At 46.9% G+C, this 23,846-nt stretch overlaps 2 protein-coding genes across 2 annotated transcripts; both read right to left on the bottom strand.

The window, feature by feature from the left end:
- Nucleotides 1-944: 944 nt before the first annotated feature.
- LOC130682329 (putative nuclear envelope pore membrane protein POM 121B) lies at nt 945-4,679 on the bottom strand (the record flags this gene model as incomplete). Its single annotated transcript, XM_057496709.1, has 3 exons — nt 4,600-4,679; nt 2,832-2,980; nt 945-1,100 (listed from the first exon to the last, which is right to left on the bottom strand). Coding segments are annotated over exons 1-3 (385 nt in total), but the record flags the coding sequence as incomplete, so codon positions are not given.
- A 276-nt stretch (nt 4,680-4,955) lies between these two features.
- On the bottom strand, nt 4,956-22,672 carry LOC118927187 (nuclear envelope pore membrane protein POM 121-like; the record flags this gene model as incomplete). The annotated part of the gene is made up of 9 exons (XM_057496710.1): nt 22,286-22,672; nt 18,818-19,027; nt 18,358-18,498; nt 16,639-16,719; nt 14,924-15,095; nt 11,819-11,907; nt 11,130-11,200; nt 6,964-7,269; nt 4,956-5,218 (listed from the first exon to the last, which is right to left on the bottom strand). Coding segments are annotated over exons 1-9 (1,542 nt in total), but the record flags the coding sequence as incomplete, so codon positions are not given.
- Between the last annotated feature and the right edge of the window lie 1,174 nt (nt 22,673-23,846).

The raw sequence follows: 23,846 nt of genomic DNA, 5'->3' as shown, positions 1-23,846 counted from the left end.
CATCTCGGGAGTATAAGAGCAAAGGAAAAACTGAAGGAACAAAACAGCAGCAGAATCACAGAACCCATGAATGGACTACCAGTCACCAAAGAGAAAGGGACTGAGGAAGACAGGAGGGAAGGGAGGGTAAAGGCAGGGAAAAAGAAAGGGGGCATTATGATAAGCATGTATAATGTGGGGCGGCACGGGGATGGCTAGGCTACACACAGAAGACAAGCAGTGATTCTACAGCATGTTACTAAGCTGATGGACAGTGACCCTAATGGGTTTTGTGCGGGGTACTTGGTGAAGAGGGAAGCCAAATAAATACAATGTTCTTAAGGTAATTGTAGATAGATACCAAGAAAAAAAAACATTTTAAAAGGCTGTGAATGATCTTCCTTTCTGCCTGTCTCTTCATGTCAGTTTATCCCACTTTCCTTTATAACCTCTAGCCACACCTGGCTCTTCTCTGCTCACGAAAACATAAGCTCATCTCTGCCTTTGGGCCTTTGCTCCTGTGCCTGTAAAGTCCTCACCGCCCGCCGCTGCCCCTGCTCCCAAACCTGGAACTGCGGCCATGGCCTCAGTTTGCTATTGTCCCAGAAAGGCTGCAGCTGAATACCTAAATAGCTCCTCCGGTTATGAGTTACACTGTTACCTGAATCTGTTCACAGATAACTTTTGTGATAACGTCTAAATCTTCACCAAAGCATACGGCTCCGAAAGCGGAGACTGTGTCAGCACTTAAGACAGCGCCTGGCACTGCAGACCGAACCCATTCCAAAACTCACCTGCAAACCCAGGAGTGTTCTGAGGCATGCTGGCCACATGGAAAGCAGTTGGTGTGCTCTGGCCAGCTGCACCCAGGGAGCTCGGTTTTAAGGCTCCCCAAAAGGGGTTCTTGGGACCAGTTCTCCCACTCCGCCCTGACCCAAAGCCAAGTGCCCCGGTGGTAGGGCTGCTGTGGGGGGCAGGCACGCCTGTCCCAAGTCCGCCACTGCCAGTGGGGCCTGCTGACACCATAGATGTGAAGGGCGCTGAGATGGTGCTGCCAAACCCGGATGTACTGGTCCCACAGCTGGTGGGCTGGGTCACAGCTCCAAAGCCGGTGGTGATGGCTGCAAAAAAGGAGCAAACATGGATCATTGTCTAACCCCATACACAAAAGTATATTCAAAACTGATCGAACCCCCGAATGTAAGCCAAGAAACCATAAACCTCTTAGAGAAAGACAGGCGAAAATATCTTGGACATAAACAAGAGCGACTTCTTCGTGAACATATCTCTCCAGGGAAAGAAAAGAAAAATGAACAAATGGGACTATGTCAAGCTTAAGAGCTTCTGTACAGGTAAGGGCACCATCAACAGAAGAAAAGGGCATCCTACAGCATGGGAGAATATATTCATAAATGACAGATCCAATAAAGGGTTGACATCCAAAATATATCAAGAGCTAACACACCTCAACAAACACAGTGCAAATATTCCAATAAAAATGTGGGCAGGGGAGCTGAACAGGGAGTTCTCCAAAGAAGAAATTCAGGTGGCCAACAGATACATGAAAAGATGCACCACACCACTTGTCATCAGAGAAATGAAAATTAAAACCACAGTGAGATATCACCTCACACCAGTAAGGATCGCCACCATCGAAAAGACAAACCACAACAAATGTTGGCAAGGTTGTGGAGAGAGGGGAACCCTCCTACACTGTTGGTGGGAATGTAAATTCGTTCAAGCATTGTGGAAAGCAATGTGGAGGTTCCTCAAAAAGCTCAAAACAGAAATACCATTTGACCCAGGAATAGCGCTCCTAGGAATTTACCCTGAGAATACAGCAGCCTAATTTTGAAAAAGACACATGTACCCCTATGTTTATCGCAGCACTACTTACAACAGCCAAGAAATGGAAACAACCTACGTGTCCAACAGTAGATGAATGTATGCAAATGGAATATAATTCAGTCATAAGAAGAAAATGAATCCTACCATTTGCAACAACATGGTTGGAGCTAGGGGGGGTATGCTCAGTGAAATAAACGAGGCGGAGAAAGACAAGTACCAAATGATTTCACTCATCTCGGGAGTATAAGAGCAAAGGAAAAACTGAAGGAACAAAACAGCAGCAGAATCACAGAACCCAAGAATGGACTACCAGTCACCAAAGAGAAAGGGACTGAGGAAGACAGGTGGGAAGGGTGGGTAAGGGCAGGGAAAAAGAAAGGGGGCATTATGATTAGCATGTATAATGTGGGGCGGCACGGGGATGGCTAGGCTACACACAGAAGACAAGCAGTGATTCTACAGCATGTTACTAAGCTGATGGACAGTGACCCTAATGGGTTTTGTGCGGGGTACTTGGTGAAGAGGGAAGCCAAATAAATACAATGTTCTTAAGGTAATTGTAGATAGATACCAAGAAAAAAAAACATTTTAAAAGGCTGTGAATGATCTTCCTTTCTGCCTGTCTCTTCATGTCAGTTTATCCCACTTTCCTTTATAACCTCTAGCCACACCTGGCTCTTCTCTGCTCACGAAAACATAAGCTCATCTCTGCCTTTGGGCCTTTGCTCCTGTGCCTGTAAAGTCCTCACCGCCCGCCGCTGCCCCTGCTCCCAAACCTGGAACTGCGGCCATGGCCTCAGTTTGCTATTGTCCCAGAAAGGCTGTCGCTGAATACCTAAATAGCTCCTACGGTTATGAGTTACACTGCTACCTGAATCTGTTCACAGATAACTTTTGTGATAACGTCTAAATCTTCACCAAAGCATACGGCTCCGAAAGCGGAGACTGTGTCAGCACTTAAGACAGCGCCTGGCACTGCAGACCGAACCCATTCCAAAACTCACCTGCAAACCCAGGAGTGTTCTGAGGCGTGCTGGCCACATGGAAAGCAGTTGGTGTGCTCTGGCCAGCTGCACCCAGGGAGCTCGGTTTTAAGGCTCCCCAAAAGGGGTTCTTGGGACCAGTTCTCCCACTCCGCCCTGACCCAAAGCCAAGTGCCCCGGTGGTAGGGCTGCTGTGGGGGGCAGGCACGCCTGTCCCAAGTCCGCCACTGCCAGTGGGGCCTGCTGACACCATAGATGTGAAGGGCGCTGAGATGGTGCTGCCAAACCCGGATGTACTGGTCCCACAGCTGGTGTGCTGGGTCACAGCTCCAAAGCCGGTGGTGATGGCTGCAAAAAAGGAGCAAACATGGATCATTGTCTAACCCCATACACAAAAGTATATTCAAAACTGATCGAACCCCCGAATGTAAGCCAAGAAACCATAAACCTCTTAGAGAAAGACAGGCGAAAATATCTTGGACATAAACAAGAGCGACTTCTTCGTGAACATATCTCTCCAGGGAAAGAAAGGAAAAATGAACAAATAGGACTATGTCAAGCTTAAGAGCTTCTGTACAGGTAAGGGCACCATCAACAGAAGAAAAGGGCATCCTACAGCATGGGAGAATATATTCATAAATGACAGATCCAATAAAGGGTTGACATCCAAAATATATCAAGAGCTAACACACCTCAACAAATAAAGTGCAAATATTCCAATAAAAATGTGAGCAGGGGAGCTGAACAGGGAGTTCTCCAAAGAAGAAATTCAGGTGGCCAACAGATACATGAAAAGATGCACCACACCACTTGTCATCAGAGAAATGAAAATTAAAACCACAGTGAGATATCACCTCACACCAGTAAGGATCGCCACCATCGAAAAGACAAACCACAACAAATGTTGGCAAGGTTGTGGAGAGAGGGGAACCCTCCTACACTGTTGGTGGGAATGTAAATTCGTTCAAACATTGTGGAAAGCAATGTGGAGGTTCCTCAAAAAGCTCAAAACAGAAATACCATTTGACCCAGGAATAGCGCTCCTAGGAATTTACCCTGAGAATACAGCAGCCTAATTTTGAAAAAGACACATGTACCCCTATGTTTATCGCAGCACTACTTACAACAGCCAAGAAATGGAAACAACCTACGTGTCCAACAGTAGATGAATGTATGCAAATGGAATATAATTCAGCCATAAGAAGAAAATGAATCCTACCATTTGCAACAACATGGTTGGAGCGTGGGGGGATTATGCTCAGTGAAATACACGAGGCGGAGAAAGACAAGTACCAAATGATTTCATTCATCTCGGGAGTATAAGAGCAAAGGAAAAACTGAAGGAACAAAACAGCAGCAGAATCACAGAACCCAAGAATGGACTAACAGATACCAAAGACAAAGGGACTGAGGAGGATGGGTGGGAAGGGAGGGATAAGGGCAGGGAAAAAGAAAGGGGGCATTATGATTAGCATGTATAATGTGGGGCGGAACGGGGATGACTGGGCTACACACAGAAGACAAGCAGTGATTCTACAGCATGTTACTAAGCTGAAGGACAGTGACCCTAATGGGGTTTGTGCGGGGTACTTGGTGAAGAGGAAAGTCAAATAAATATAATGTTCTTAAGGTAACTGTAGATAGATACCAAGAAAAAAAATCACTTTAAAAGGCCGTGAAAGATCTTCCTTTCTGTCTCTCTCTTCATGTCAGTTTATCCCACATTCCTTTATACCCTCTAGCCCCACCTGGCTCTTCTCTGCTCACGAAAATATAAGCTCATCTCTGCCTTTGGGTCTTTGCTCCTGTGGCTGTAAAGTCCTCACCGCCCACCGCTGCCCCTGCTCCCAAATCTGGAACTGCAGCCATGGACTCAGTTTGCTATTGTCCCAGAAAGGCTGCCGCTGAATTCCTAAATAACTCCTCCGGTGATGAGTTACACTGCTACCTGAAGCTGTTCACAGATAACTTTTGTGATAACGTCTAAATCTTCACCACAGCATACGGCTCCGAAAGCGGAGACTGTGTCAGCACTCAAGACAGCGCCTGGCACTGCAGACCGAACCCATTCCAAAACTCACCTGCAAACCCAGGAGTGTTCTGAGGCGTGCTGGCCACAGGGAAAGCAGTTGGTGTGCTCTGGCCAGCTGCACCCAGGGAGCTCGGTTTTAAGGCTCCCCAAAAGGAGTTCTTGGGACCAGTTCTCCCACTCTGCACTGACCCAACGCCAAGTGCCCCGGTGGTAGGGCTGCTGTGGGGGGCAGGCATGCCTGTCCCAAAGCCCCCACTGCCAGTGGGGCCTGCTGACACCATAGATGTGAAGGGCGCTGAGATGGTGTTGCCAAACCCGGATGTACTGGTCCCACAGCTGGTGTGTTGGGTCACAGCTCCAAAGCTGGAGGTGATGGCTGCAAAAAGGAGAAAACATGGATCATTGTCTAACCCCATACACAAAAGTATATTCAAAACTGATCAAATGCGCGAATGTAAGCCAAGAAACCATAAACCTCTTAGAGAAAGACAGGCGAAAATATCTTGGACATAAACAAGAGCGACTTCTTCGTGAATATATCTCTCCAGGGAAAGAAAGGAAAAATGAACAAATGGGACTATGTCAAACTTAAGAGCTTCTGTACAGGTAAGGCCACCATCAACAGAAGAAAGGGGCATCCTATAGCGTGGGAGAATACATTCATAAATGACAGATCCAATAAAGGGTTGACATCCAAAATATATCAAGAGCTAACACACCTTAACAAACAAAGTGCAAATATTCCAATAAAAATGTGGGAAGGGGAGCTGAACAGGGAGTTCTCCAAAGAAGAAATTCAGGTGGCCAATAGACACATGAAAAGATGTACCACATCACTTGTCATCAGAGAAATGAAAATTAAAACCACAGTGATATATCACCTCACACCAGTAAGGATCGCCACCATCCAAAAGACAAACCACAACCAATGTTGGCAAGGTTGTGGAGAGAGGGGAACCCTCCTACACTGTTGGTGGGAATGTAAATTCGTTCAAGCATTGTGGAAAGCAATATGGAGGTTTCTCAAAAAGCTCAGAACAGAAATACCGTTTGACCCTGGAATACCGCTCGTAGGAATTTACCCTGAGAATACAGCAGTCCATTTTGAAAAGAACAGAATCACCCCTATGTTTTTCTGAGCACTATTTACAATCGCCAAGAAATGGGAGCAACCTGAATGTTCATCAGTAGATGAATGAATAAAGAAGATGTGGTACATGTACACAATGGAGTATTATTCAGCCAAGAGAAGAAAACAGATCCTACCACTTTCAACAATAGGTATGGAGCTGGAGGATATGATGCTCAGTGAAGCCAGACAGAGAAAGACAAGCACCAAGTGATTTCACTCATCTCTGGAGTATAGGAACAAAGAAAAACTGGAGGAACAAAAGAGCAGCAGCATCATAGAACCCAAGAATGGACTACCTATTGAAATGGACTAAAGGGAAAGGGACTGAGCAGGATGGGTTAGAAGGGAGGGATAAGGGGAAAAAAAAGAAAGGGGGCATTATAAATTGCATATACAATGTGGTCGGGGGGCAAAGTGAGGGCTGGGCAACACAGAGAAGACAAGGGGTGATTCTACAGCATCTTACTACACTTATGGACAGTGACTATAATAGGGTTCGTGGGGGGGACTTGTTGAAGGGGGAAGCCTAATAAACATAATGTTATTCATCTAATTGCAGATTAAGACCAAAAAATAAAAAACATTTTAAAAGGCCTTGAATGATCTTCCTTACTGCCTGTCTCTTAACGTCATTTTATCCCACTTTCCTTTTTAAACCTCTAGCCACACCTGGTTCTTCTCTGCTCATGAAAACATAAGCTCATCTCTGACTTCGGGCCTTTGCTCCTGTGCCTGGAATGCCCTCACCCCCAGCCGTTGTCCCTGCTCCCAACTCTGGAACTACAGCCATGGCCTCAGTTTCCTATTGTCTCAGAAAGGCTCCCACTGCCTACCTAATAGCTCCTCCTGTCATGAGTTACACTGCTACCTGACGCTGTTTACAGATAACATCTGTCTCTTCACCACAGCGTAGGGCTCCAGGAGTGTAGACTATGTTGGCACTTAAAACAGCACTTGGCTCTGCAGACTGAGCCCATTCCACATCTCACCTGCAAGCACAGACGTGTTCTGAGGTGTGCTGGCCACGTAGATGGCAAACAGTGTGCTCTGGCCAGCACCAAGGGAGTTCTCACTCAGGCATCCCCAGAAATGGGCCGTGCCACCAGTTCTCCCACTCCGTCCTGCCACAAAGTTGAATGCACTAGTGGTGGAGCTGCTGTGGGGGGCTGACATGCTCATCCCAAAGTCCCCACTGGCAGCGGGGCCTGCTGACACCCCAGATGTGACGTGTGATGAGGTTGTGCTGCCACCGCTGCTGTTGGTCTGGGTCGTAGCTCCAAAGTCCGAGGTGGTGGCTGCAAAAGAGGAGGAAATGAGGATCATTGTCTAACCCTATACACAAAAGTATATTTGATATGGATCAAAGACCTGCATGTAAGCCATGAAGCCATAAAACTCTTAGAATAAACATAAGCAAAAATCTCTTGGACATGAACATGAGTGACTTCTTCATGAACGTATCTCCCCCAGCAAGGGAAACGAAAGCAAAAATGAACAAATAGGACTATATCAAGCTGAAAAGCTTCTGTACAGGGAAAGACACCATCAATAGAACAAAAAGGCATCCTATAGAATGGGAGAATATATTCATAAATGACAGATCTAATAAAGGGTTGACATCAACAATGTATAAAGAGCTCACACACCTCAACAAACAAAAAGCAAATAATCCAATTAAAAAATGGGCAGAGGAGCTGAACAGACAGTTCTCCAAATAAGAAATTCAGATGGCCAACAGACACGTGAAAAGATGCTCCACATCGCTAGTCATCAGAGAAATGCAAATTAAAACCACAATGAGATATCACCTCACACCAGTAAGGATTGCCACCATCCAAAAGACAAACAACAACACATGCTGGCGAGGATTCGGAGAAAGGGGAACCCTCCTCCCCTGCTGGTGGGAATGTGATTTATTTCAATCACTGTGGAAAGCAGTATGGAGGTTCCTCAAAAAATTCAAAATAGAAATACCATTTGACCCAGGAATACCACCTCTAGGAATTTACCCTAAGAATGCAGCAGCCCAATTTTAAAAAGACAGATGCACCCCTATGTTTATCGCAGCACTATTTACAATAGCCAAGAAATGGAAGCAACCTAAGTGTCCATCAGTAGATGAATGGATAAAGAAGATGTGGTGCATATACACAATGGAATATTATTCAGCCATAAGAAGAAAACAAATCCTACCATGTGCAACAACATGGATAGAGCTACAGGGTATTATGGTCAGTGAAATAAGCCAGGTGGAGAAAGACAAGTACCAAATGATTTCACTCATCTCGGGAGTATAAGAACAAAGGAAAACCAGAAGGAACAAAACAGCAGCAGAATCACAGAACCCAAGAAAGGACAACAGTTACCAAATAGAAAGGGACTGGGGAAGATAGGTGGAAAGGGAGGGAGAAGGGGGTGGAAGAAGAAAGGGGGCCTTATGATTAACATGTATAATGTCGGGGGGGCATGGGGAGTGCTGTGCAACACATAGTAGACAAGTAGTGATTTTGCAGCATCTTACTACGCTGATGAACAGTGACTAATGGGGTATGTGGGGGGGGACTTGGTGAAGGGGGGAGTCTAGTAAACATAATGTTCCTCAAGTAATTGTAGATTAATGATACCACAAAATAAAAAAATTTGAGGAAACAGCTGTGGTGCTGCCAAAGGCTGTCTGGCTGCTGGAGATGGTGCCAAAAAGAGGGGCTGCGGGTTTCAACCCACGAAAACCTGACCACACAGTGCTGCCAAAGGCTGGCTGGGCTTCCGAAAGGAAAGGAGCTGCCGAAGCTGGGGGCCAGTGCTGGCTGGCAGTCCACAACTGCTGTCTGTCAGTGGCTCCGAACGTGTGCTGTGGGGTGACTCCGGGATAGGATGGGATGGGGGGCCTGGTGCCGGAACTAAAGGGAATGTTGAAGACTGGGGTGGTACGTCTGCTAAATGTCAGTGCAGGCTGGCTCGGGGCGATGGGGGCGGAGGTCGTGAGGGTGCCACTGAAGTCACCGAAACTGGCTGTGCTGCTGCTAGCAGCTGTCTGGATGGCGCCGGGCAGGGACTGGCTGAAGGTGATGGCTGTTGTTGGAGCAGGCGTGGCCAGAGCCTGCCAAACTGGAGTATGGAGCCCATGGCTGGGCAGAACTGGCAGCAGAGGCAAGGGGGGACCCAAAGAGGACAGGCTGGGCAGTGGAAGCAGTGGGGCTGGTCATGCTGCTCACAGTGTTGGTCACATCGCTCACACCAGAGCCAAAGACAGGCTTCTGGGCGGAGTCTGCGGCTGTGCCTGTGGTGGTCCCCCAAGCCGCTGCGGAGGGGGCGCTGACACTGGCCCGGCAAGGGAACAGAGGGGCATTCGTGCTAGTGCCTGAAGTAGTTGTCTGACTGAAGGAGGAAGGAGTTGACAAGGGCAAAGATGTAGGTAGCCCTGTGCTGCTAAAAACAGGACTGAAAGGGAGGGGCAGTCTGCTGGTAGTCGGGGTGTTCACAGAGCTGGAAGATGCCTCCGTTGTGACTTGGGAATGGCTGGATGGCACAGGACCCTCCTTCCCACTTTTAGATGGAGCCACAAAGACGGGCTTGAACATGGGATGTGCTGAAGACACAGCAGGAACTGCCGAGGCAGAAAGGTTAGCAGGTGGTCTGCCCAGCGTTCCAAAGAGAACACTGGGCTTCAGGGTGGGGCCCGGGGCAGGCGGGGCCTGGGGTTTGGCAGATGTCTCAGCCTGAGAGGCTGGAAGTGACTTGGTGGCGTCACTGGCTTGTTTTGCGGGAGAGGCAGGGGTCAGCCCCAAGAAAGAGGCTGTGGATCTGGAGTCTGGGGAGGGGCCGGGGAGCGGCCCTGACTGTGAAGAGCCAAGAGAGCCCAGAAGGCCAGGTGTCTGCAGGGGCGAACGGGCCATGGGCGTGGCTGTTAGGCAGGGAAATACATATGAGTCGGGTGGAAAGAGTACAGGGTCAGCAAAGCCCCCTAGAAAGGACTCGGTTAACCAGTTAAATCCAGAAATCCAGAAAAGATTCAGAGTTAGTGAGTTAATCAGTTAAAGCTCAAAAGGTCAAGAGAAACTTGGCCTTGAAGGTTTGAATATTCCCCAGATAAAAGTGTCTGAGCACAGCCCATGTCTTCATTGTGTCCATTAGACCACTGTATGATTTACTCTAGCCTGCTAAAAGGCCCACCTATAAACAGCAAAGTAAAGACAGGGAGATCCCACCTTAAAGCCAAAATTGTATTTTAAAAAAAACTAGCAGGTTTCACAAGAAAGATTCTTAACATACTCTTTAGCAAACAAATAACTCTGCCCACTTTCGAGGAAAGGCAGTCTTGATAAGCTAATTTTGCAGAATTACTTAGAGGACTGATGAGTAACTTAATGTCTCATCAAAGATACTTGAGACCACTTAACAAGCCCACACCCTAGCCCTCTGTCACATTCCTGAAAAATCCTTAAAAGAGGGAGCCCCCAAACTTTCACTGTGCTCCTATGTGAGGTCACCAGCACTTTCTAATTGTGGAACCTTTTAACTTTAAACTCCCTCTTTTCAGCCTTTCACGGTGCTGCACTCCTCTCTCTGAGGTCACCTGCACTTCCTAAGTGCATAACTTCAACTCTTCCCAACCTTTCAGGGCACTCCTCTCTCTGAAGTCACCCACACTTTCTCCCTACATGTGGTTGTATCTGCAAATAAAGTATCAGACTTACTTTCTTCCTGCTCTCTTCCAGAAATGGAGAGGTTTGTCTATCCAGCCTAGTTTTTAATACTGAACTTTCACTAGGTGTCTCTGAGATTCTATCTTCTATGGTTTGGGTGCTTGGATGGTGTTGGCAAGATTATTTCTAACAGTCAAGACGACGTGAAATGATCATTGCTCTAAATGCGTGCACATGGTTGCTTACTGGACAGAAATTGCCTGGTCTGCTCGGATTCCCCCACCTAGGCTTACCTTACCCCAAACCCCCCAGGTGGCCTGGGTTATGCTATATGAGTCTGGGCAACCTTTCTCCCTTACCAGACCATAAACCCCGAAGGACAGGAACATCTCTCTCTGTAACTACCAAGCCCCACACAAATCAAGGCTCAGTATGTGTTTCCAGTGGGTTGTGGTCTATGCGCCCTCCATACAATACCACCAACACATGCCACGCGTTCATCAACTTACTCTGTTCTCCCTGGGACTCCTTGTTTACCGGCGGAGCGGAAGAGCCAGATCCCTGAGGACCGTCCTCTTCTCTGTAGGAGGAAGAGGCACAATTAAGTTTAGAAAAGCACTGGATAACTTCTTACACCCTCCTAACTACCAACTGACCAAAGTCTAGAACAACCATGACTAAGATCTCAGTGTGTCAAGACAACAAAAAGAAGCAAAGAAAATTCCTAAAGAAATGAAGGGAGGCAGTTCACAGAAGCCATAGACACCTTTGTCTTAAAACAAGCAGAAAACAATCTTCAGAACCTTACATACAACCTGCCAAGTTTCTGAGAGTCCTAGTCACACCTCTGTCTCTAAGAAAGCAGCATTCTAGTCAGGCACCTAGGGGGTCAGCTGGGGTCTAGAATGTGAAGCCTGCTGCGCACCCCCATCAGTCACTCTGTTCACTCTGTCCCATGCAAGCCCTTCCCCTTATGCCCCAGCCCCTCACGCTGCAGCATGAGGGGAAGCAGAGGCCGGTGTGGTCACACTGTGTGACGACTGCAAGAGACAAGAGCGATTCAGGGCGGCACCGTCTCTGCCCTTTAGATGTGAACCATTTTGATTCTCCAAATCAGAGTCTCAGAAAGCCTAAGAGCCAAGTAAATTTCCCTCCTTTCCCACCCTCTCATTAATCCACACAGCAAATCACCGATTACCTCATCTTCTTTTCTGGACACTCTGGTGTCTGTGAGCAGGAGGAGGCTGGGCTGGAGAAGGGTGAGGCACTGGGACGCCTCTTCCAGAGCTAAAAGCCAAACACAAGTCACGTGACTGACCCTTGGGAATAACATAGGATCTGACCTTCAACATAATTCTGTGGCTCTAATCCATCACTGTATATAAAGCCTCCTTTTCAAGTGACTAAAAAATCATTTCTTTGTGAAGTGGGGCTTCTGAAAAGTGAGTCAAATGCCAGTGTTTGAAAGGGTTGTCATTGGCCAAAGCTGGAAAAGTTGCATCAGAAAGAGCAGCTACACTCTTTCTGGGGATCATTAAATGTTTATAAAATATCATCAAGATACTGAGGATCATGAAATGTTTATAAAATATCATCAGTTCATAAAGATAACACAGCAAGAATCATACTGGTCACCTTTGGAGTTAACTAGGCATCAGTGCCGGCTTATTATCCTGCCACTCCAGTAGATAGGGTTTGTTCTTCTATCTAGAATTACACAGACCTTCAGTTAACAAATGCAATGCAGAGGGAAGGACAGAATTGGAACATCACCATTTTGCCACAATGGACATAGACAAAGGCGAAAAATGGCCGCTAAAATCAGCAGGTGAAAAGCTCATAGGAACAATAAAGTGAAGGATCAGACTGACACCTGAGCCCAGTGGGAGGCAACCACACAGCACGTGCTCCCGATGTGATGCGATCAGAAGAGCACAGCAGCACCTCTGCCCAAATCACTGAACTTGAAACTCATCAAACCTCAGGAGCCAACTGCCCATTTACAGGGAAAATAGGGATAGAGTACTTGTCAAAATGGCACCATGACGAAAACAAAATCCAGAATGTAGTAAATTCTATAGAACATAATGACTCAGACTTTTCAAAAGTAAGAAAACGCGTAGTAGTAGTACCGTTGATTGAGTCTAAGAGAGGCCTGACGTCCCCGCTGCGGGGGAGGGCGCGCGCGGCCGCCGCCCCAGCCCACGTGCTCCGCGCCTGCGGTGGCGGCGGCGGCAGCAGCCCCGGGGACAGACCGCGAGGGAAGCCTGACAGCTGGAGGCCGCCAGGGGGCGCCCGCCGCGCGGGCCCGGAGCGCCCGGGGAGGCCGCGCTGTGAGGCCGGCGACCTGCCACCTGCTGCTCCTCGGGCGGGCCGAGGCGCTGGGAGCCAGGGCCAGGCACCCGGGATAGGCGGCATCCTGGCGGGGCCCGCGCACCCCGGGGCTGTGTCTGGCGCGCCCCAGGTCCGCAGAGGGGTTCTGCCACCGCGGGGAGCTCGCCGGGCCGGCCGGTCTGAGCAGCGCGCCCGGGGAGGCGGAAGCCCCGGTGCACGCGAGCCTCCCGCGGTCGACCCCGCAGCTGCCCGTGACGCGGGGGTGGCTTCCCGCGCGCCTGCGTGGCGGGCCGTGGGAACGCGAGCCCAGCCCCCGGGGGACCGACGGGCGGCGGAGGGCGCGTCCCTCGCCCCACCCACCCCCACCGTCCCGGCGCCCCGCCCCTGGCGCCCAGCTCTGAGCATCATCGCTCCGCCCAGGCCTGTTAAAAAGTTGATTATTTTTAGCATGTCTGCTTGTTAGGCCATCAGATACAACCTTGTATAATGCTAAGTCTGAAGCTCTGAGTGTGAATTAAGTCCCCTGAAATGTAAATTTCGGTACTTACTTTGGCGGCACTTCTTGAATGCTTACTATGCACAGTGTAGACGCATGAACACTTTACATGTACTGCCTCACAACTATCTTATGAAGTAGGTCAAAATCATTATTTCCATAAGTGTACAACCTTACCTTCAGATTTTTTGTTACACATATTAATTGAATACCTTTAATGCTCAAAAAAAAAGAGTCTAAGAAACATGTGAACCAAACACAATGAGTTGATTTTTGGTCCCTGATTCAAAGTAACTGTAATAAGACAGGGAGGGTAAGAAGGGCAAATTGGGGCGATAATAACTAACATTAAGTTATTATTACTCAGAGGAATAGAGGCATTGTGGTTATTAATGTTCAAAAAGTTTTTAAAATACACTGAAGTACCTACAGGTGAAACAACGTGTTTGTACTTTAAAACACAAGAGGAAAACCAATTTGGGTAGTTGTTGATGGATCAAGACTGACAAAACACTGTTAACTGCTGGAGCCACATGGAGGATCATTATGATATTTTTCTTTCCTTTTGTGTATGTATGACATTTGACATAAAATTGTAAGAAGGGGCAATGACTATGTATGTCAGGTCTGTTGTGATCACTGATTGAGGAAATGTGTGTACAGTGCTCAGCAGAGGGCCTAGTGCAGAATAGATCCAGGTAAAGCTTCATACTATTATGCTCTGCATTGCCATAACTGCTTGCCCGGGGCCTTCATCTCCTGTATTTGTCATTTATCATTAATGTGCCATTTATATTACTCTAAGAGCCTCCTGTATGGATGAAAACTTATGTCAAATTCTTTCTCCTCTCAAAAACCTCCTTCACGCATGTGTTACTTTTTTTCCAGCTCCTATATATTGGGTGCCTGCTTACTGACAAGCACTGTAATGGGTGCTTTTCAAACATTACCTTCAATCTTTATAACAATCCATTAGAGATGAGAAAAAGAGAGTTTAAGTCATTTACCTGCCTAAGAGTCTATAGCTACTAAGTGCCAAAGCCAAGATTTGAACTCAAGTCATTCTGGTAGCAAAACTTGTTCTGTTCTCCAGTCTACACATCCTTTCTAAAAATAATTATAACCACTTATTTTTTAAACTTTCATTAAATTCCCAGTGCCTAGAGGATGAATTTATGACCCAATGCAATTCAGACTCAATCTACCTTTTTAATCAAATTAGTACCGTTTTTTGAATTACTCATCCTCTGTCTATTTATCTATAATAATGGCTCTGTCTTGTATCAGGTTTCCACATAGGCATTCTGGGCTTTCTAGTTTGTTCCACTGGTCCATAGCGATCATTCAAGGGTTGGTAACTGCTGTTAGCTTAGAGGTGACCTCAGCATCTGACAGAAGGTGGCTAGAAAACACTGCACAATCAACTAATAAATGCAAAGAACCCAATTCTGCCACACCACCAGGTGCGTGTACCTGAGAGATGCCTCCAGTAGAAGTGTAGGAACTGGTAATGGCATTGCGGCTGGACATACGGATGCCACATGCGCACGTGCCCTTCGAGCAGCTCACAGCAGAGGAGCAGGGTCTCTTATGCAGTTCACCATCTGAGCTCTGGGAACTGAGGTCTCTCTTCAGAGGCCCAGGCCTAACAGGGAAATAAAAGGGGAAAACACAGATGTGCTACTGAAAGGCACCAACATTGTTTTAAGGCTTCATCCACCATCACAAAATCGTTCTAACGCAATGGAAAAGGATAATGTTGTTAATTTTACTGTTAATTCATCTAAACATGTCTCACAAAGTCAGAAAGGGAAAGCTCAGTATTTAAAAAATTAAATGTATGATTCTACTTATATATACTCTAGGAAACGCACACAAATCTGTAGTGACAGAATGGGGACCAATGGATGCCTGGCAACAGGGACAGAATGAGAGGGAGATTTTAAGGCTTCACCACGGGGCATGGGGAAACTTCTGGCAGTGATGGTGATGTTCATTATCTTGACTGTGGTGCTGGTTTTGTGGGTGTGAAATTTAGACAAAATAGTTATTGTGGCAAGTTACTCAAAATGTTCCTCTCTGATTTCAAAGAGGAAAATTTATAGGACAATAATTCTGATAAGGATACATGTCAAAGTTGAACAAATGGTACACTTCAAAGAGGCACAGTTTATTTATGTCAATTATACCTCAATAAAGGTGTTCAAAAACGATTAGGAGGAACCAACCACTTTTTCTAAGATTCAAACTGAAACAGAAATTCCCTAAACATCTTTCCTGTGAAATAGTCATCCAACCTTTGTGACAGCACAGACAGCTCACTGTCTCCTGGCTGATGAATGTCAACCACAGAGCAGTTTATCCCTGCACTAGATGCAAACATACTTTCTCTTTCACTTACTTCACCTATGGATCCCATCTGGAGCCAAGTCAAGCCAATTGTCCTCCTTTCATGTGATAGTCCTTCAGATTTTTGCAGGCCATTATCCTTCCCTCCCTCATTTCTTTACACCCCTGAGGTTTTTCTCCTCTGGGCTAGTGCTTGTGTACCTTTAGAACCCCCTCACCCACCACCACCCCGTGACATCTTGAGTTGCTTCACTCTCTCGCAGTGAATTTCGGTTTGTGTCTGCCTCCTCTTGCAGGGCAGCACAGCCAACCAGCAGCACTCCGCGGACAGCAGGACTAAGGCATTCAGGACCACCACTGACCTGCCTCCTCCTGGTCTTTGTTCTGCTATCAGCCCAGAGGAGGAGCATGTTAAGCTTTTTTAGCAGCCATATCATAGTGCTGACTCAATTTAAAAACGTAACTTACCCCAAGCCTTTTCACACACATTTCCAGCCTTTTTCCCTCCCAGCCAATTCTTCCTCAAATATAATTAAGCTAAAAGGCAGAAATCTCACATTTTTCTTAAATTTCGTACTGCTGCATTCTATCCATTGCACAAACCTTGTGATCTTTTTGTTACATACTTGGTTATTCAGTGTATCTACAAACCCTCTTAGCCTTAGCATAGCTTATGCATATTAAAGAAAAATAGTAAAAGGAATTAGACAAAATAGTTATTGTGGCAAGTTACTCAAAATGTTCCTCTCTGACTTCAAAGAGGAAAACTTACAGGTCAATAAGTCTGATAATGACACTTTCCCAAACAGGAAACCCCACCCAGATGGATTCTCACTTACTCAGGCACAAAAGCAGCAGGGACTCCATTGGCCACCTCGGGCTTCAAAGCTGAATGGCCACTCCCACTGCTGTCATGGCACCTGTGACAAATCACAAACCCTCAGTTAGATGATACGACCTCTCCTTTAAAGCATACTCTCATATTCCTGGGATCGTAACTCTTTCTACAGAACATAGGTTCATGCTAGACAAGAAAAGGTTGCCTCAGATCTCAAAGATTCAGGAAGGTCAATTTATTCTAGGACTGTCCTAATCTAATAAGAAAAGTATAAAAATGCATCAAGACCTTTTGAACTATTCAGGTGTACTGATTATTTGCTAACTTCTCACCAAAGCACTGCAATCACAAATTTAATATCCTACCATCTGTAAACTAAAGACAAAAAAACACTTTAGCCACCCACCTACACACATCCCCCAGTGTTCTCACTTAGTTCAGTCTGGAAGAGAAGAACTTCACAGGTCACAGATAAGGGCCTGCGCATGGTGCACATAATCACTGCTTATTCCAATTACGGGAAAGACAACACAGAGCCCTCAGTTATAGGCTCACTGGGGTCTAGACAAATTACCAACCTGGAGAACATGAGAAACCTGTTTTGACCATAAGAATAGTTATTTTCTCTCTGACCTCCAACACACCATCTCCCTCTGCCACTCCTGCTTAGTTGGCTGCCATGAGCTCAGACTGCTCCCTTGTAAAGCATATCCCTAGTATTCATTACCTGATCTTCCAACGTTACTTCCAATCAATCTTCCAATGAACACACTTGCATTTATTAGTATTTCCTTACCTAATGTTGCCATCTACAGTATCAAAGATGGCCAGCTGTGAACCTGCAGGTTATGGCTAACCTGGTGTAACTGATGAGGACAATGGTTCTATTTCTCAAATGTACGGCCCACTGTCTCCTCAGAGCATGTTTCCTTGACCACCTTATATACAGAGCTCCCCCTTTCTCATGGCCCTTTTATAGCACTGCTTCTTAAAAATCTTTATATACTTACAATCTATAATTACCCTGTTTCATTGATTACCCAAGTCCCAGGAGACCTTTGTCTAGCTCACTGCTCTATCCACAGTACCTGGAGTAGGCTCTGGCACATGGTGGGTCTTGGAATTGGTTGAATTACAAGAAAATTCTTAACTGACTCCTTGGAAAGCCACAAGCAGTTCTGCAGCTTACTCAGCACCATCAACTTCCTCTCTTTCCATCGAGGAAACAGACTGCTTCCTCTATTTTCGTTACATTTTCAAAAACCAAATAATGAAACTGGTTTTATTCTCATTTCTCATAAAGCTACCATACTCCAGTCTTCACTGTTCTTTGCTAAGTATTTCCTTCAGCACAAACATGACACCTAAGCTGATGGTCACCCAAATAACTGACCACCACAAGGGGAAGACTTTCAGCATTCTCTCAAAATAAAATTTAACACATTTATATCAAAAGTATGAAGCTGATGTGGCCAGTAACTGTTGGCTTTTCTCTAGTACTTATGGAAAAGGTATATTACAAAATGTATGTAACCTGTGCCTAATGAAAGGCATAGCATTAAAGCTCTTGTTACCAAGCTTTTCCATGAAAGCCAAAGAAGGGGACCTGCCATTCACACACAGGAGGTGACCTCTGATTCTTTTGGGGAGTGATCTCTCTCTCAACAAATCCCAGGAGCCCGTGTGGGAGGCACGTTGAGTACTCTGCAGGGCATGTTACCTTCTTTTCTCCTCCTGACCAGCAGCAGATGTTTGGTCTTCCTCCTCCTCCACTGTCCTTTTCTTCCTCTTCCAACATTCGAGGGCCAGCAGAACAGCCTCCTTTGACCACGAGTCTGGGGCCTTAGGGATCTGCACTGCTCTGTAACAGAAAACAGGATTCTAGCATTAAGATATTCTGATCATCATGCTACATAGCATGAACTTCAGGCGCTGGAAATCAGAAGCTATCCAACAAGCAAAAGGGTAATTTATACACTCACACAAATGACCCTTAGCTGTTAAGCTATAGTCTTGGGAAAAACCCAGAAAATAAAAAACTGCTCAATAACTGGAACTTGAGATTTCTCCCTCACATAAGGAGCTTCTTCCTTTCCTTTGAGTTAGTTATTCTCTCAGATGAACAACTGCAGGAGAATAAAGAGGACACACTGGGAGTCTTTTCCTCCAGCAATGCTTACATTGGAAAACGAGCCAGGTTGCTCCCGGGAGGAGCGATCCTCACTGTCGAAGGCCTGCACACCACTCTGGAATGACCGCGAGACAGCACACGCTTCCTGTGACCGCCATTCCGGCACAGCGTGGGAAGCACACAGGAATACCGGCCCTGCTGGACTGGGTATCGTCTTGGACGTGTTATGCCAAAGTGGTGTGGTGAAGTCCTACAGACCCTGTGGAGAATGGGAGACACATTATGGAATCAAAGCAGCTTAGAAGAATGACAGAAAGTTTAAATTCCTTAAGAACCATGTGGGTTCAGTTATTTTCCAGAGAGCTTAAGCCTCTAAGCAACACAAAACACAGCATTTTTATGGCAACTTTCCCCATTCCACGTAAGGGCAGAAAGTGGCAGGTACTTGACAGCTGTCCCTGCAATGGATTCAACAACTTTGAGGGGGAAATTGAAAAACTGCCCACACAAGTAAAACTACAGTGGAAGAAAAGTGTGTGTAAGGACGTGCAGGGACAAATTTTACAAGAATCCTTCAATCTGTTATGCTAAGTCATCAGAAATATACACCCAAAGTCAAACATTTTAAAAACCTGAATGTTCACCTTTTCAGATAAATGTAATTATCAAGGATCTAGTGTTGTCACCGAAGTTTTGAATTTTGTTGTTATCACTCAACTGCGACTAAACGAAAACACAAGTCTTTTTAATCTAATCATCTTTATCAGCCAAGTTATATCCATCCAGGAAGTTTTTGGTCCAAAGATAAAAAAGTAACAAAACCTTTTAGAGTACTACACTTTACAGACAGAAGGTAGACTCACCTGAAGCAGGGATATTTTAAGTGATTTACCAAGTATTCTACTAAACCCATACTGTATTAAAGTTCAGAGCTTTAAGAACTGAAAGAAGGATTTGCAACAACGTGGATGGGGATAGAGGGTACTATGCTCAGTGAAATAAGCCAGGCAGAGAAATACAAGTATCCAATGATTTCACTCATCTGTGGAGCATAAGAACAAAGAAAAAACTGAGGGCACAAAACAGCAGCAGACTCACAGAACCTGAGAGTGGACTAACAGTTACCAAAGAGAAAGGGACTGGGAAGGATGGGTGGGAAGGGAGGGAGAAGGGGAATAAGGGGCATTAGGATCAGCATACATGATGTAGGGGGGTGGGCACGGGGAGGGCTGTATAGCACACAGAGAAGACGAGTAGTGACTATAGCGTCTCACTACGCTGATGGACAGTGACTGTAATGGGGTATGAGGGCGGGACTTGATAATGGGGGGAGTCTAGTAACCACAATGTTGCTCATGTAAGTGTACACTAATGATCCCCCCAAAAATAAAAAAGTAAAAATAAAAGGAATAGAAAAATGACCCCAAAAAAAGAACTGAAAGAAGGGAACAGTTCTGGCAGCACATCTCATAGCAGAGGCTAAAGGGAGACAGGACACGGTGGACGAGCACCAAGGGGTTTGAAGAGGTGAAAACAGCACAGAGCCCACTTAGGACTGAAGAAAAAAAACTTTCAAAGTCAAGTCCTCCGTCTGGGGAGGGTCAGCGTGTCTTACCGGCGGGAAGGCCTTCGAGGGGACCTGGGGAAACGAGTGGGGACTGAGGGCTGAATGGGATCTCGGCGGGCCCAGGGGGCCGGCGGAGCGGGGCTTGTGGGGCTGGCGGGGCTAGCGAGGAAGGCCGGGCGCGCTGGTGGGCGCCGTCTCCTTGCTTCCGGATTGGGGGCGGGCTGAAGGGGGCGGAGCTTGCTCAAAACTCCTCCCATTTGAAGCTACGAGCGATCTCTGTCTGGCGGGCGAGCGGCTTCCGCGGCTCTCTCCTCCAAACTGCCTGCCTGCGCTAGCGCGCAGGGGCTAGAGGCGGGCGTGCATTGTGCGCTGGCGGCGCGCGCTCCCGTTGCCGGGAGACGGCGCGCGAATGGCAGGCAGCTCGGGGCTCGCGGCTCAGGAGCCCCCCTGGCTGCGGCGGCTCCCCAGCCAGCTCGACCAGCGCGGCCGCCGCGGGCACCGGGTAGCACGAGACCCATTGGCGAGATGGCGAAAAAGAAACCGGAAAAGGAAAATAAAAAGCATTTAAGTCTTTCATAAAAGTCAGTTGGTATAATGTGAACTTTTTTTTTCTTTTTTATTAAGGTATCGTTGATATACACTGCTCTGAAGGTTTCACAAGAGAAACAATGTGGGTGCTACATTCAGCCGTATTATCGAGTTCCCTCCGCTACCCCACTGTCCGCCGCTGTCCATCAGCGTAGCACCATGCCACTGAGTTCCTACTTGTCTTCTCTGAGCTACATTGTTTCTCCGTGACCCCACACACACCATGTGCACCAATCATAATATCCCTGAATCCTCTTCTCCCTCCCACGCCACTCCCCTTTGGTAACCCCTAGTCTCTTCTTGGAGTCTGTGAGTCAGCTGCTGTTTTGTTCCTTCAGATTTGCTTTGTTATTCGCCACAAAGGAGGGAAATCATTTGGTACTTGTCTTTCTCCACCTGGCTTATTTCACTGACCATCATACCTTCTAGCTCCATCCATGTTGTTGCAAATGGTAGGGTTTGTTTTCTTCTTATGGCTGAATAGTGTAACATTTTGTATATGTGCCACCTCTTCTCTATCCATTTATCTACTGATGGACACTTACGTTGCTTCCCTATCTTGGCTGTTGTAAATAGTGCTGCAATAAACAGACAGATGGAATTCTCACCTGAAGCAGGTGTATTTTAAGTGATTTACCAAGTATTCTGCTAAACCCATACTGTATTAAAGTTCAGAGCTTTAAGAACTGAAAGAAGGATTCGCAACAACATGGATAGGGCTAGAGGGCATTATGCTCAGTGAAATATGCCAGGCAGAGAAATACAAGTATCCAATGATTTCACTCATCTGTGGAGCATAAGAACAAAGAAAAAAACTGAAGGCACAAAACAGCAGCAGACTCGCAGAACCCGAGAGTGGACTAACAGATACCAAAGGGAAAAGGACTGGGAGGGGTGGGTGGGAAGGGAGGGAGAAGGGGAATAAGGGGCATTAGGATCAGCATACATGATGTAGGGGGGTGGGCACGGGGAGGGCAGTATAGCACACAGAGAAGACGAGTAGTGACTATAGCATCTCACTACGCTGATGGACAGTGACTGTAATGGGGTATGAGAGGGGGACTTGATAATGGGGGGAGTCTAGTAACCACAATGTTGCTCATGTAAGTGTACACTAATGATCCCCCCAAAAATAAAAAAGTAAAAATAAAAGGAATAGAAAAATGACCCCAAAAAAAGAACTGAAAGAAGGGAACAGTTCTGGCAGCACATCCCATAGCAGAGGCTAAAGGGAGACAGGACACGGTGGACGCTCACCAAGGTGTTTGAAGAGGTGAAAACGGCACAGAGCCCACTGAGGACTTAAGAAAAAAAAACTTTCAAAGTCAAGTCCTCCGTCTGGGGAGGGTCAGCGTGTCTTACCGGTGGGAAGGCCTCCGACGGGACCCGACGAAACGACTGGGGACTGAGGGCTGAATGGGATCTCGGCGGGCCCAGGGGGAAGGCGGGGCGGGGCTTGTGGGGCGGGGGTGGCTTGCGAGGAAGGCCCGGCGCGCGGGTGGGCGCCGTCTCCTTGCTTCCGGATTGGGGGCGGGCTGCGGGGAGCGGAGCTTGCTCAAAACTCCTCCCATTTGAAGCTACGAGCGATCTCTGTCTGGCGGGCGAGCGGCTTCCGCGGCTCTCTCCTCCAGACTGCCTGCCTGCGCTAGCGCGCCGGGGCTAGAGGCGGGCGTGCATTATGCGCTGGCGGGAATTGTGCGCTGGCGGCGCGCGCTCCCGTTGCCGGGAGACGGCGCGCGAATGGCAGGTAGCTCGGGGCTCGCGGCTCAGGCCCCCCCCTGGCTGCGGCGGCCCCCTAGCCAGCTCGACTAGCGCGGCCGCTGCGGGCACCAGGTAGCACAAGACCCGTTGGTGAGACAGCGAAAAAGAAACAGGAAAAGGAAAAGCATTTAAGTCTTTCATAAAAGTCAATTGGTATAATGTGAACTTTTTTTTTCTTTTTTATTAAGGTATCGTTGATAGACACTTCACAAGAGAAACAATGTGGGTACTACATTCACCCGTATTATTGAGTCCCCCTGTACCCCACTGTCCGCCGCTGTCCATCAGCGTAGCACCATGCCACTGAGTTCCTACTTGTCTTCTCTGAGCTACATTGTTTCTCCGTGACCCCACACACACCATGTGCACCAATCATAATATCCCTGAATCCTCTTCTCCCTCCCACGCCCCTCCCCTTTGGTAACCCCTAGTTGCTTCTTGGAGTCTGTGAGTCGCTGCTGTTTTGTTCTTTCAGATTTGCTTTGTTGTTATTCTCCACAAAGGAGGGAAATCATTTGGTACTTGTCTTTCTCCACCTGGCTTATTTCACTCACCATAATACCCTCTAGCTCCATCCTTGTTGTTGCAAATGGTAGGATTTGTTTTCTTCTTATGGCTGAATAATATTCCATTGTGTATATGTACCACCTCTTCTTTGTCCACATTTAGGTTGCTTCCATTTCTTGGCTATTGTAAATAGTGCTGCAATAAACATAGGCGTGCATATGTCTTTTTGAACTGGAATCTTGTTTTCTTTTGGTAAATTCCTAGGAGACGAATTCCAGGGTCAAATGGTATTTCTATTTTAAGTTTTTTGAGGAACCTCCATACTGCTTTCCACAATGGTTGAACTAGTTTACATTCCCACTAGCAGTGTAGAAGGGTTCCCCTTTCTCCACAATCTCGCCAATATGTGTTGTTTGTGTTTTGGATGGTGGCGTCCTAACTGGTGTGAGGTGATATCTCATTGTGGTTTTAATTTGCATTTCTCTGATGATTAGCCATGTGGAGGATCTTTTCATGGGCCTGTCGGCCATCTGAGTTTCTTCTTTGGAGAAGTGTCTGTTCGGACCCTGTGCCCATTTTTTAATTGGATTAGTTGCTTTTTGTTTGTTGAGTTGCATGAGCTCTTTATGTATTTTGGATGTCAACCCCTTGTTGG

This window comes from Manis pentadactyla, unplaced genomic scaffold (genome assembly GCF_030020395.1).
Source record: "Manis pentadactyla isolate mManPen7 unplaced genomic scaffold, mManPen7.hap1 scaffold_266, whole genome shotgun sequence".
NCBI lineage: Eukaryota > Metazoa > Chordata > Mammalia > Pholidota > Manidae > Manis > Manis pentadactyla.
Note: the sequence above shows the minus strand (reverse complement) of the source record. Positions and strands in the feature narration are given on the sequence as shown.